At 38.0% G+C, this 14,757-nt stretch overlaps 1 protein-coding gene across 1 annotated transcript; it reads right to left on the bottom strand.

Annotated features, from left to right (window-relative positions):
- Positions 1-4,132: 4,132 nt before the first annotated feature.
- Positions 4,133-7,978, bottom strand: LOC122904485 (fatty acid-binding protein 9-like). Its single transcript, XM_044245393.1, has 4 exons — positions 7,766-7,978; positions 4,968-5,140; positions 4,338-4,439; positions 4,133-4,183 (listed from the first exon to the last, which is right to left on the bottom strand). The coding sequence occupies exons 1-4, from the start codon at positions 7,836-7,838 to the stop codon at positions 4,133-4,135; spliced, it is 399 nt and encodes a 132-aa protein (XP_044101328.1). The 5' UTR covers positions 7,839-7,978.
- Between the last annotated feature and the right edge of the window lie 6,779 nt (positions 7,979-14,757).

The following is a 14,757-nucleotide window of genomic DNA, read 5'->3' as shown; positions in this document are numbered from 1 at the left end:
CTCGGCCATCTGCTCTCTTACATCTGATGGGAGAAAGAAATCCCTGAAAAATAATTCATCGCAAAGCATAGTGAGAAGCATTTTTGTGTCCAGCTTTATTTCATAAAGAACAAATATAAACCCATAAGAGTTGAAGTGATTTTCTAATTGTGTGTTATATAGTTAACCTACTTTGTTTCCTACTGTATTTCTTGATTATATCTTATAAATGTTTTCAATAATTGAGATGGTATAAAGACCTTGATCTCTCATTTACACACATATGTACACACACACACACTGTATTTTCTCTAAACGTTCAATTTAGAAATCTTAAGACTTTGGGATTAGATTATTTCCTGATATCGTACCCTAATTTTCCATCTACAGAACTCTGTGAAGTAGACAAACTCCCATTTTGCGAAGGAGAAAACCAAAGTAGAAAGTAGCTCACACATGCTCACATAGGTGTTCACGGCAGAAGCAAGATTCAAATCCTAGTCCGGACATTTCTCAAAGCCCATTTGTTCCAGGGCACTGAGGTTCATCTCTGGGATAACAGACAAGCCCCGTTCTAGGATGGGGTGGTGTCTAGATGGTTCCTCCCCAGTCTTACCCCTCTCCAAAAATTACACAGGGTCTAGATATCAAACTTTAAAATGGACAAACTATGCTTTCCCTAAACTTCAATGTAGAAGTCTTAACCTATAATTTTGAGATTAAGTTATTTCCTGATAGTTCATCCTAATTTTTCATCTACCCTTGGTTATTATCTTTGGAATAGCCACTTATCTTTTTATGGCCAGTGAAGAAAATCATGGACTTTTGTGTTTATTGCATTTTTGTGCAAATAGTACGAAAATTAAATACACCAAGAATGTTCAAATAATTTTGCTGGTGATTTACTAAGTAGTTCTAGGTACCAAAAAAGGAAATCTGGTGAATTATTCTTTGGTAGTAGTATTAATCATGATTTTAATATGACTGATCTTTGGGTAATTAATGCTTTTGCACAAACTTCAATGTGGATTTGAAATATGATGGAATTTGACCCACTACTAAGCCATTAAGGTTAAAAATATTCAAAAATAAAATATATTTCCCTGTGTGGTTTATAAAAACTACTCTCACTTCCTTTTCAAACCCCTTTGGAAAGTGAATAAATACTGGTTTTTTAATCTTCAAGTCACTGTAATGAAAAGTTCTATTATTTCCAGCACAAGTTAACAAATGTGACATGCTATTTTATAATCACAGATAGATAACGATAAAAATCCAGTACAACTTGACAAATATGGCATGTTATAATTTACTTACAGATAGACGATGACTTTTGAAGGCAAGTCAGACATACCAGGAGACTGATCATGTGAAAGTCCTTAGCAAAGACAAATGATTCTAAGTATGAACTTCAGTGAATTTTTTTTTTTCTACAGGAATTTTTGACATGAGTTGACTGAGAATAAAAGTAAAAGCAATAGGGCATCAAGATGCTGGGCTACTTACAACATCAAAAGTTGTGAACTCCAGGCCTAAGATGGTGCTGTGTTCTAGCACCTAGCATGGTTTTGAATAGTTGTCAGAGTAAGAATTTGTTGAGTGAATGGATTCCTCAGGAGTGGATACAGATGACAGCTACTTAGTGTATGTTTAATTCAACCTACTAAAGACTCAACATCGGGCTTTTGTTTCATTTTGGCTCCTTGTATCTTGAGCTATGGCATAAAGAGAAGAGAAATAAGTCTTGAAAATTCAGAACTATATTATTCTTTTCTAAATTATGCCTCTGTAAATCCAAAGATTAATTTTTTTAAAGATTTTATTTATTTATTTGACAGAGAGAGAGCTCACAAGTAGGCAGAGAGGCAGGCAGAGAGGGAGGAGGAAGCAGGCTCCCTGCAGAGCAGAGAGCCCGATGTGGGCCTCAATCCCAGGACCCTGGGATCACGACCTGAGCCGAAGGCAGAGGCCTCAACCCACTGAGCCACCCAGGTGCCCCCAAAGACTAATTTTTAAAAGAGTTTATTTATGTATTTGAGAGAGTGCACGTGCAAGTGGTGGGAAGGGGCAGAGGGAGAAGCAGACTCCCCACCGAGTAGGGAGCCTAACGGAGCTTAGTTGGGCTCAATCAGAGCTCAATCCTGGGACCCTGGGATCATGACCTGAGCCGAAGGCAGATATTATTTAACCAACAGCCACCTAGGCATGCTATAAATCCAAAGATTTAAATGAGTAAGTGCCTAGTGCTTTTTAGAGTAGTGTCTTCTTCCTGAGGGTTTCAAGTTTTCAATCCCTGCTCGGAGGGGCATTGCTAAGTAGCTGTCATCCGTATCCACCTTGCAGACCGTCCTCTGATTAAAGAACCATTGGCCCATGTTCCTCTTTGTGCAAGGACACCCTGGGGGCTGAGAGTCTCTGACTTCTGGAGAGCAAGTATGGTTTACATTTTGTATACACTTGATTCCTTTAGGAAGGAGGAACACAAGTCATGTAGGAATGACTGTCACTGCCCATACCCAGCAGCTGTGTGGCCAACACGAAGCCCATCGCTTCAGGTGCACAGCTGTATGTTTCTGGTCTCAATAGGACAACACTAATTCCCTTCCTTGGCCTTCTTACTTGATTTATTTCTTGCCCCAACCCATGCTCAGTGCTTTTGTATGTTACCTTTCAATTTCATCCTACTAAGGTGGCCATTCCCCCCAGGTTGCCTAGGGCAGTTCCCATTTATGCCTATTGTCTGAGTATAATTATTGATACAGCCCTTTTCCACTTTAGACAACAAATTACATGGACATTCTGCTTTAGCACATATTAAACATAAGTCTCGGGACTTATTATTATTTTTTAAAGATTTTATTTATTTATCTGACAGAGAGAGAGATCACAAGTAGGCAGAGAGGCAGGCAGAGAGAGAGAGGGAAACAGGCTCCCCGCTGAGCAGAGAGCCCAATGTGGGGCTGGATCCCAGGATGCTGAGATCACGACCTGTGCTGAAGGCAGAGACTTAGCCCACTGAGCCACCCAGGCACTCCGCAGGACTTATTTCTTTTCTTTTTTTATTTTTTTAAAGATTTTATTTGTTTATTTGACAGACAGAGATCACAAATAGGCAGAGAGGCAGGCAGACAGAGAGGAGGAAGCAGGCCTCCAGCTGAGCAGAGAGCCCAATGTGGGGCTCAACCCCAGGACCTGGGATCATGACCTGAGCCAAAGGCAGAGGCCCTAACCCACTGAGCCACCCCGGCGCCCCCGCAGGACTTATTTCTGATCAACTACTACCTATTTTCAAATTTAAGGTGCAACATGAGATTTACATAATTCTTACTCTTCCCCCTTTTTCCTCGCCTCAGGTTTTCAGACTTTACATTTTAATTTTACCGATATCACTGTGTTTTGCTCTACGCCCTGAGTGTACTTCCTAGCAGCAGTCCTGAATGAAATTATAAGGTACTTTGTGTAGCTCTAACAATTGTATAGTTACAAGGCACTTAGAAATTCAGGACTGGCATTTAACATAATGTCATTCTGCAAAGACTGAGCTGTAAACAGTGATGAGAGATGCCCTAGCCTGATTATTTTAAATGGGCTTATCGATAAGTAAGACAATAATTGTTTTAAATGTTTTTCCATAATAATTCAACCACAGTGTATGAGGTGCAGGCTCTGTTTGTGATGGACCTATCTCAAGACTTTAAACAGAGCTGCCTTCTGCTAAAATCAAAAGTCAGCAGGGTCGGTTTTCAACATCTGTGTAGCCCAAAGTAGTTTCCAGTGATTGTATCTCCAGTGTATCAAATCCTCTGTGAGGTCCCAGGAATTTCCACAGAGCGCTCTTTGACAGAAAGTCTTAACCTAAATGGAGTAGGTCCACCAAAGGGAACTCAAGGCTTATGGAAGTCGAGTGGACAGAGGCTTAGGGGGACTTTGGTGCTCTTTTCATCCCATTGTGAGCAAGTAGCTTCTTACTTCACCAGTTAATCCATTTGTCCCCAACCCTCACCATTACAGAGCTCCAAAACTGCACTTAACTTGTTGGTTTTATTGAGCAAATTTATGTTGGACAATTTTTAAATCACAGGCCCTGAGGCATATCTTCTTTAAGTCCCAGCATCCTGTTAGTGAACAAGTTTCCATGATGTAGACACTTCCTTCATACCTTTTCATAAATTCGAGTGCTGACAGTTTTATTCATGATATATTCCTAAAGGCAAAAAGGGATCTATTAGAGTTGGTGGATGACAGTTTCAACTTGCTCTGCCCCTTCTTCCCCAGACTCTCAATTCAGGCCACTGAGGAACTCAAAGGGCATGCATCAAACAGGAGTATCTAAAATATTCAATTTATTGAAAACTCACCACTACCATTTTTCCATCTACAATTTGTCTTTTGATTGTTGTCTCTTTGCCAAGCCATTTTTGGACATGAATCATTGCACCATTGTTTAATGTTATGATGCTCTGTAAATGCATAAACGAATCAGTTAGGGATAGCAATTCACTACACTCTGAACTACAGGAGACTAGACGTCTGTTTTTCATTTCTATTTTGACATTCTTTTCCTCCCAAATTCCTCCCTCAGTTCTTATCATAATTTAATATCATTGAACTAGAGAAGTCTCAAGAGATTATTCAATTAATGCTCTTCTTGTCCAGACAAACAATATCTAAACTGTTTGCGAATGATTGTTCTCTTCCCTATAATCTTTAATACAGTGACAAAGATAACAAAAAAAAAAAAAAATGAAAACATGTCCAGATTTTTGGCCCTGTTAACCATGCAAACCCTGTTTGCATAATTTGCAAAGGGGTTGGCTTTAGAGCTGTTCAATAGTAATTAACAAAACAAGCCCAAACTGACTTGGTCATTAATCAAATTAGATATGTATGAACCATGCTCAATGACCTTCTATTTTTTTTGTTTTGTTTTGTTTTGTTTTGTTTTGTTTTTCCTGGGCTGTAGAATACCAGGAAGACTTAGTGCTCACCTTTACTTGTCTGTTGTCCGCTGTGGTTTCATCAAACTCTTCCCCCAGTTTGAAGGAGATCTCAGTGTTCTTGAAGGAACTTTCTGTTTTGATGTTCACTTCATCCCCATTGGCACTTATACTGATTCTTGGCTTTGCTAACCCCGCCAGGTTCCGGGCTGCTGTGCTCATCCCTGTAAGGCAACATGCCTTCAGAAGACATTTAGGAAGTGCTAACAACCCTTTTGGAAAGCAATTTGAAGAGAATATATTCTTCCTCCATTCAGGTTTTAGGTAATGTGTTGTAATTTCTTCAGTGCTCGCTGTGATAGCGGGGTTGAGCCAAACAAGCCCATTCAGAAGGTATATCTAGTAATTACACTTGACATTTTGAAAAGCTAAATTCACTTTTTGAGGCTATTGTGCCTCATCTAAAATCTTCCAGACTCATGCTTCATCTAAAATGTGTATCTGTCTGATACCTTGCAGGGGATCAGACCTCATTCCTTACCTCGTGGGGTGTTCTAACAACAGTGCAGAGGGTGTTATTATCCTCATTTTAAAGATGAGTACGCAGTGTCCTAGAGACATAGAGAGGCTTATTCTAGGTGATGTGTCTGTTAATCAGCAGAGCTACAGGTTTTCTAATAGTCTAAAGAATCATAGTGACTTAAAAAAATAAAAGCAAAATAAGAAATGTAATTTTCAGAGTACCTAAACTACTCTAAAAGATAATGACTTATAAAGTCCAAGCTCCAGAGTGTCAGGGTGGCTCCATCGGTTAAGCGTCCAACTCCTGAGTCAGCTTGGGTCATGACCTCGGGGTCATAGGATTGGGCAGGGTCCCTGCTCAGGGTGTCTGCCTGGGATTCTCTCCCTCTCCCTCAGCCCCCTGCCCTGCTCTCTCATAAATAAATAAATAAATAAATAAATTCCTTAAAAAAGGTAATAAAGTCCAAAATCCTCTCTTATTTGTGGATTACATTCAGATCTGGCCAAGTAAAGAGGAAGTAGGCAAAGTGCACAATTTGGCTTAGAGCCTGGCCCTGTTGTTCAGGCTGGGGATGTCCCACTGTCAAACTTGATTCGTGTAATGGATAGACAGAAGAGGTGAGTCCTCTCTCTCAGTATCAATATCGAACGCGATTTTACATTTACATTGTGGAACTGATAAGACACACCTGACTACAGAAAAGCAGTGATACCTGCAGGTCACAAAAGAGAGAAGAGCCAGACAGTTGCCTGTGCAGGCTTTGTCACCTGTGAGTTCAAGCATTATTTCCCTTCTCTAACCTTCAGATTTCTCAGTAGCAGAACATGAATGACCATGGTACTTGCTTCCTAGGTGTGCTGGGAGATGAAGTGAAAGGACTTAACATGGCCATGGCACACAGTAGGCTTTCAGCTGTTAGCCTCTGCCTAAGCTCAGCTCCCAATCACAACAGCTCTTGCCATAAGCCCAAAGTTTCTTAGATGCCCCCATATTTAAACTCAAAACAGAAGAGTCTATGAATCCATTGAAAAACAGGGAAACATGTTTCTTATGGCTCCCTGGGAAAGTTAATACTGAGTATGAAAAAGGGACAAATGCATAATGTTACATTATGCACACAGTGACTTGTTATGCATTGATTATTTCAGCCAAATTTAAAGGAAAAAATTCTTGGCTTTATATACAGTTTATTATTGCAAAGGAGACTTCTTTTAATTAAATATTAAAAATTACTTAACAAATATTAAATAATTACCATTCTTCTAGCGTTAGTGAGAACAGTTTAGTTGTTATAGGCCTGAGCCATTGTAATTGATGTTTATTCAACTTGAGTGTAGAGCTAAAGGGTGAACAGGGTCTATACTTCTGAAAAATAGCCAATGGTGAGACATTCAATGAGCAAAAAGTTCCATTTCTCCAATAAAAAATTTGAAATTCTTCAAAATATTTTTAAAATATCTCCCCTATATATGAAGACTTTAAATATTAACCAACTAGGGACGCCTGGGTGGCGCAGTTGGTTGGGCGACTGCCTTCGGCTCAGGGCGTGATCCTGGAGTCCCGGGATCGAGTCCCACGTCAGGCTCCCAGCTCCATGGGGAGTCTGCTTCGCTCTCTGACCTTCTCCTCGCTCATGCTCTCTCTCACACTCTCTCTCTCTCAAATAAATAAATAAAATCTTTAAAAAAAAAAAATATTAACCAACTAGAAATTTCATTTGTTGCTATTGTTCTTTTGAAGTCGTGACTTAAAAGAAACCTTGAAACAAATTTAAATGATAAATTTAATTATAGATATTATTAATATCTGTAAATTTGTCTTTTTTTAGAAGATTTTATTTATTTATTTGACAGAGATCACAGGTAGGCAGAGAGGCAGGCAGAGGGAGGGGGGGGCAGTCAGGCTCTCTGCTCAGCAGATCTTGATCCCAGAACCCTGGGATCATGACCTGAGCCAAAGGCAGAGGCTTTAACCCACTGAGCCACCCAGGAGCCCCACTATCTGTAAATTTGAAGCTAGGAAATGTTGTTAGTTGAAATGATGAAGGTAGAGAGGATGAAGAAGTATTTTCAAAAAGAATAAATGGACTTAAATATACAGATAATGACTAGAAGGAAGTTTCTGTGAACCTTGTATTCTATGAAGAGACAGTTATTGCTAGTAACCAAAAAAATCAAAAGCAGACACACAAACCTTGTTAATCTTACATGACTATTTCCTAAGATCACAAAAGAGAGAATTGTAGGAAAATTCATTGTAAAATGCAAACCTAACCACATCACAAAATGTATTGTCAGTTTCCAAATCTCGTGATGGTATTTCTTACCCAATTGTTTCATGTATTCCTCAAAGTTTTCACTGGAGATCATCTTCCAGGTTCCCAAGAAGGGCTCAATCATGATGGAAAGCTTGCTGAGCAGAGGCACTCACAACCAAAAGCCAAAGGAACTTAGGGAATGCAGTGCTGCCAGTACCTTTATTTAAAAGGCATCTTCATCATGTGACTTTTCTGCAATGACCAATGGACAGCAGCAAGACCGAAGATTCTAGGTACCAGCATGACTCATTCTGTTTACCTCCAAATTGAGAAACAGAAAATCAACGTGTAAAGTTGAATTTAAGTTGATGATTATAGCTTCTAGGAAAGAGATTTATACCCCCAAGTCACCTGATAAATATTATTTGTGGAATGGAGACAATTTTCAATACATCAGCCCTTTGAAATTTAAATGCTGAGTCAACGCCGAAGGAATATCCCAACAAATGTCCAATAAACTCCTGACTAAGGTTGTTTTCCCACCTGATAATAGAAGCACATCTTTGCTTGGTCCACCTCAGCTGGTTTTTGTTTGGACAAGTCATGGTTCCAGAGTACATTCTTCATTAAAATAATATCCTCCCCTCCCTTCCTTGCAGGCTTGATGAATTGATATTAATGTAACTGAAATGTCTTCAGTTGCTTGGAGTGAGGTATAGAGTATTATTAATATTATCATTGTTGTTCATCAACAGTAATTGCCCACTGGGAAGAAAGGTAACAATTACCATTGGCTGCTGTTTTGTGACTTAAGCCTTAAAAGGATGTGGAGCTAAGCTTGGAAAATTCATCTTTTAGGCTCACAAAGTAATCTTGAAATACTCCTTGGATTAAAATTAAAATACTCCTTGGGAAAAAAAATTAAAATACTCCTTGGGGGGAAAAAAAAAAAAGATATCGTGGTGCCTGGGTGGCTCAGTGGGTTGGGCCTCTGCCTTCTGCTCAGGTCATGATCTCAGGTCCTGGGATCGGCCCCGCATCAGGCTCTCTGTTTGGCGGAGAGCCTGCTTCACCGCCCCCCCCCGCCCCCACCTGCTGCTCTGCCTACTTGTGATCTCTGTCAAATAAATAAATAAAATAAAATAAAAAAAGATATCACTTGAAATTGTGAGGGGAAGTTTTAGAGAGAAAAAGGGCATCTTGATATCTGCATCCTAAAAGGCAAAGGCAGTAAAATTTAAATCTCTCTACAGTGACTTCTGAAATCATCTTCTGTAATGCACATAATATGGGCTTTGCAAATTTGCCTTTACTGAAAAGGATCAGATTCAGAGGCTCAAGATTTATAGCTCAGCTTTGAATTCCAGTTGTTTTGAAGAAGGCTGGAAAATTGGGCACCTGAAAAAGAATATTCGTATGATATTCTGCCTGGGTCAAATATTTTTTCAATTCTGAGAAGTACTTATTTAAATCATCTGTTTATGGAAAAAACAAACTTTAAAAAAGGTTGACATTTTGGCACCACAGTGTTATAACTTAAGTGGGATAAAGAATTTCTTTTGATGAAAACACATAGAGACAAAATTTACAATGCTGTATCTTTATAGATGTACTATGTGTGTGTGGGGGGGGGGGGTGGGCAGAACAGGGGAAGCGAAAACCCCAAAATCAGTTTCAGGAAACTGAGACCTCTCCCCAAAGTAAGTGCCTTAACAGTTGAAAACATATTCATAGGTGATGTTCAAATAAAGAACAAATGATCAGATCTTGCTTTCCTGGTTCTAGATGTGTATTAACATTGTCTGCTTGAAAGATAGCAAGCCATAGTGGCTGTATACTCTGCCAGTGGGCTAAGGTGACATTAGTGTAATCATCCTTGTTCCACTTTCCTTTCCATTGATTGATTCAGAAATCAACCCTGTGGTCCAGAATGCAGTTGTCCCATGAGACAAAAGGGAAAGTAAAACTTCTGGCCTCCATAAAAGTCCCTTGCCCCCGAAAGAAAGAGCCAGAGGGACGCTTTCTCTTTTCCTCTGCATATTTTGCTTTTTGTGTGATATGTAAAACTGTTCGATCCACTGTGTTACCAATTCAAAGATAAGACCAAACTGAGGATGGCAGAGTGGAAAGTGGGGAGGAACTAAGACCATTTTATTTCTGGAATTTTGAATATATGGATTAATAAATTTCATTATTATTAAACAACGTGTGTCTGAGTTTTTGTTACTCGCAGCTTAAGCCTTTGTAATTGATACGCCTAAGTAAATAGCTTTGCCTACATGATCAATGTGGACTCTCAAAACAACCAAATACACGTATCATATGATATTGGCCTCATACACTGCAACGCCCACCTTTCCAGGTCTGACTCAAACATTTCTTTCTCTGGGAAACTGGCTCAGAGCTAATCGATCCCTAGTATGTAATACAATTATACTCCAACAGAAGTGTATTAGGGAACATTTCTCATAGTATTGCAACTAGTGATCTTCCAGATGTCTTCTGAATTATTTTACAAGTGCATCAAGGAAAGAAAACATTTCCTGCTCACCTCCAGATCCCTAAGACAGTGCCTGGTATATTATAGGTGGTCAATGAATGTTTTATGAATGAGTAACAAAAGAAATAAGCAGTTTTATTTCATTTTAATTGACAGTTCCCCACATTACTGATCTTAATCTCTCTGACAGTGACTATAGGCAAACTTGTAATATACCGTTCTCTCCCAACTTGCTCATATGATAGGTCTTTCATTACAGTCATCAGATGGTGGAGGGATTCTCAGACTCCCTTTGTCTTTGCTCCGTGTTTCATTGTTACCATACAAGTCTCCCTTCTCGACTAATAAAGTGTTCTGCTAGGTCTGCCATTGTTACCACTAGTCTTTGGCTTTTTTCTTTGATTATTAAAACAAAACAAAACAGAACGAAATGAGAAAAACACCATCCCCTCAAATAACAATTTTTCGGTTGAGAATGTTCTTAATTGCTAATCCTAGCGAGGGAACTGGAATACAGTAATTTGTTATAGAACAAGTCACACATCTTGTTTTCATGACAGTTACAATGCTCTTTTCTCCATTATCTCATTTTTATATGTTTCTCCAACATCTCACCTTCTATATTAACTCTTTTCTTGTGACATTTTAAAATATTAAGTCGTTTTTGATAAGGCTTAATTTTGAGATGCCACATTCTCCCCTGGTGAGGAGTAGTGGTAAAAAGTAAAAATATACTGGCAGCTACAGCGGTATTCAGAAGTATGTCTGGTAATTTATTGCTGTACAGATACCGTATTAGCTGGTGCCACACTAGATTTATTTTTTGTTGTAAAGTACATGTAGCGTGAAATCATCTGGACCATTTTTAAAATGTGCAGTTCAGTGACATTAAATACTATTCACCTTGTTGTATAACCATCACCACCATCGTTTCCAGAACTCTTTTCCTCTTGCAAAACTGAAACTCTGTACCTACTAAACAGTAACCTGATTGTCCCCTTCTCCCAGCCCCGGGCAACCATTATTCTACTTCCTGTCTCTACAATTTTAACTGCTCTAAGTACCTCACATAAGTCAAATCATACAGTCCTTTTTTTGTGTGATTGGCATATTTCACTCAGCATAAATTCCCTAAGTTTCATTCATGTTGTACCATGTGTCAGAATTTCCTTCCTTTTTAATACTTAATAATATTCCATTGTATGTAAATGCCACGTCTTGCTTATCCATTTGTCAGTGGACCTTGAATTGCTTCTACATTTAATTATTGTAAATAATGTTGTTATGAATATGGGTACACAAATAGCTCTTTGAGACCCTGCAGAATTGCTGGATCACATAATTACATTTTTAATTTTTTGAGGAACAACCATACTGTTTTCTATAGTGGGTATATCATTTTACATTCCCATCAATGGTGCACAAGGGCTCCAATCTCTCAACATTTTTACCAACATGTTGTTTTGTTTTTAAGATTTATTTATTTATTTTAGAGCAAGTGGGTGGAGGGCCAGAGGGAGGAGGAGGAGAGAGAGAATCCCAAACAGACTCTCCACTGAGCAAGGAGCTCAATGCAGGCCTTGATCCCAGGACCCCAAGATCATGACCTGAGCTGAGACCAAGATTTGGCTGCCCAACCAACTGAGCCACCCAGGTGCCCCTGGTTTGTTTTTTTTTTTTAATAGTTGCCATCTTAATGGATGTGACATGATATCTCAATGTAATTTTGATTTGCATAAACACTACTGATTGGTAGTGTTGAATATCTTTTCATGTACTTAGCGGACATTTGTGTATCTTCTTTGGAAAAATGTCTTTTCAAATCCTTTGTCCATTTTTTTGAATCAAGTTGCTTGTTTTATTTGTTATTGAGTTTTAGGAGCTCTCTCTATATTCTATATATTAATTCCTTATCAGACATATGATTTGTAAATATTTTCTCCCAGTCTGTGAGTTGAGTTTTTACTCTGTTAGTAGTATATATCAACACAATAGATGAACACAAAGTTTTAATTTTCATGAAGTCTGATTTGTCTATTTTTTCTTTTGTTGTCTGTGCCATTGCTTTCATGTTCCAGAAATCATTGCCAAATGCAGTGTCATGGAGTTTTACCCTGTTTTCTTCTAAGAATTTTATAGCTTAAGGTCTCATATTTAGGTCATGGACCATTTAAGTTCATTTTTGCATAAGGTGTTAAGTAAGTGTCCAACTTCATTCTTTTGCATGTGATATCTTTTTCAGCACCCTCTGTTAAATACCATCCTTTACCCTTTGATGGGTACATTCACTGAAAATTATCTGACAATGTATGTGAGGGTCTATTTCTGAACTTTCTATTCTATTCCATTAGTCTATATATCTATAGTTATACCAGTACTACACTGTTTTGATTATAGTAGGTTTGTAGTAAGTTTTGAAATCAGGAAGTGTGAGTAAACCATCTGTGTTCTTCTTCTTCTTTAGGATTTGGCTCCTTGTGGTCTCTGGATTTCATATGAATTTAGAATGGGTTTTCTATTTCTGCAAAAAACATGTCATTGGGATTTTGATAGAGATTCCATTAAATCTGTGGATAGCTCTGGGTAATACTAACATCTTAACAATATTAAGTATTCCAATCTATGAACATGGGATATCCTTCCATTTATTTATGTCTTTTAAAAATTTCTTTTAGAAATGTTTTGTAGTTTTTATTGTATGAATATTTACCAAAAGTTAATTCCTTTAATTAAGTAAATCCTTACATATTTTATTCTTTTTGCTGCTATTTTAATGGAGATGTTTTCTTAATTTACTTCTCAGATTGTTCATCATTAGTGCATAGAGACACACCATTTTTTGTGTGTTGATGTTGTATCTTACTGCTTCGCTGAATTCATTTATTCTAATAGGTTTTTTCAGGTGGGTGGAATCTCTAGGGTTTTCTTTATATAAGATCATACCATCTGGGAACAGAAATAATTTTACTTCTTTTCAGCTTGAATATCTTTTTCTCTTGCCTAATTATTCTGACTAGTACTTCCAGTAACATAGTAAATAGAAATAGAAGAAGCTGACACCTCTGTCTCATTCCTGGTTATAGAAGAAGAGATTTTAGGTTTCACTATTGAGTTTAATATTCGATGACGAGTTTTCATACTTGGTTTTTGTTATGTTAAGATAGTATCCTACTGTTCCTAGTCCATTGAATGTTTTTACATGAAAGAGTACTGAATTTTGTCAAATGCCTTCCCAGAATCACTTGAGATGACCATAGAGTTCTTCCCCCTTATGCAGTATATTACATTGACTGTTGTATGTTGAACCATGCTTGCATCCCCAGAATAAATTCCAATTAGTCATGGTGTATAATCCCTTTAAAATGCTGCTGAATTCTGTTTGCTAGAATTTTGTTAAGTATTTTGCCTCAAAATTTATGTGGGATATTGCTCTCTAATTTTTTTCAAATACCTTGGTCTGAATTTGGTATGTGGGTAATAAGGCTTCACAAAATGAATTAGAGAGTCTTCCTTTTTCTTCAGGTTTTTGCTTTTGTTTTTTTTTTGTTGTTGTTGATGTTTTGTTTTTGGTGTTTTGTTTGTTTGTTTTGAAGAGTTTGAGGAGGATTGGCATTAGTTGGCATTAGTTCTTCTTTAATTTGGCGGCGTTCACCAGGTGAACATTTAGCCTCCAGGACTTTTTTTTTTTTTTAAAGATTTTATTTATTTATTTGACAGAGATCACAAGTAGGCAGAGAAGCAGGCAGAGAGAGAGGAGGAAGAAGGCTCCCTGCCAAGCAGAGAGCCTGATGCGGGGCTCCATCCCAGGACTCTGGGATCATGACCAGAGCAGAAGGCAGAGGCTTTAACCCACTGGGCCATCCAGGTGCCCTCAGGACTTTTCTTTACCAGATATTTTGTTACGTATTCAGTCCCTTTATTAATTACAGGTCTATTCAGATTTCCTATTTCTTCATGTATTAGTCTTAGTAGGTTTTGTATTTCCAGGAATTTGTTCATTTCATCTAGGTTATCCAATTTGTTGGTATACAATAGTGTTCTCTAATCTTTTCTATTTCTGTAGAATCAGTAGTGATGTCGCTAGTTTCATTTCTGATTTTAGTAATTTGAGTCTCCTTTTTTTCTTAGTCCAGCTAGCTAAATTTTGTTGATCTTTTGAAAAACCAAATTTTGGTTTTGTTTATTTTCTCGCTTGTTTTTCTATTTCCTATTTCATTCATTTGCTCTGATCTTTATTACCTCCTTCTGCTAGCTTTGGGTTCTTTTTTTTTTTTTTTCCTTGTTTTTCAAGTTTCTTATTCAACATCTCACTAACTAGATAGATGGCCATTAACAAGCTATCCAAGTGCTGTGCCTCACTCCTTCACCAGCCATTTCCTGTACCCATACAGTCTGGCTAGGAGTGCTATAAATACATTGCTTAAGAGCTAGACCCCAAAGATTAACAAAACAAAACAAAACAAAACAACCCCACTACCTGACAGCCATCTTGGAGGTTACATGTTCCAACTCAAGACTTCACAATCTATTTTTCCCTTCAGCAGCAATGCACCTGAGAAAT

This window comes from Neovison vison, chromosome 4, assembly GCF_020171115.1.
Source record: "Neovison vison isolate M4711 chromosome 4, ASM_NN_V1, whole genome shotgun sequence".
Taxonomy (NCBI): domain Eukaryota; kingdom Metazoa; phylum Chordata; class Mammalia; order Carnivora; family Mustelidae; genus Neogale; species Neogale vison.
Note: the sequence above shows the minus strand (reverse complement) of the source record. Positions and strands in the feature narration are given on the sequence as shown.

Excerpts from the sequence above, each read along its gene's own strand:
- LOC122904485 (XM_044245393.1), bottom strand. The coding sequence starts at position 7,838 with ATGATTGAGCCCTTCTTGGGAACCTGGAAGATGATCTCCAGTGAAAAC. Across the intron at positions 5,141-7,765 it reads GGAATACATGAAACAATTGG|GGATGAGCACAGCAGCCCGG; the intron begins GTAAGAAATACC and ends GTTGCCTTACAG. Across the intron at positions 4,184-4,337 it reads TAGATGGAAAAATGGTAGTG|GAATATATCATGAATAAAAC; the intron begins GTGAGTTTTCAA and ends TTTTGCCTTTAG.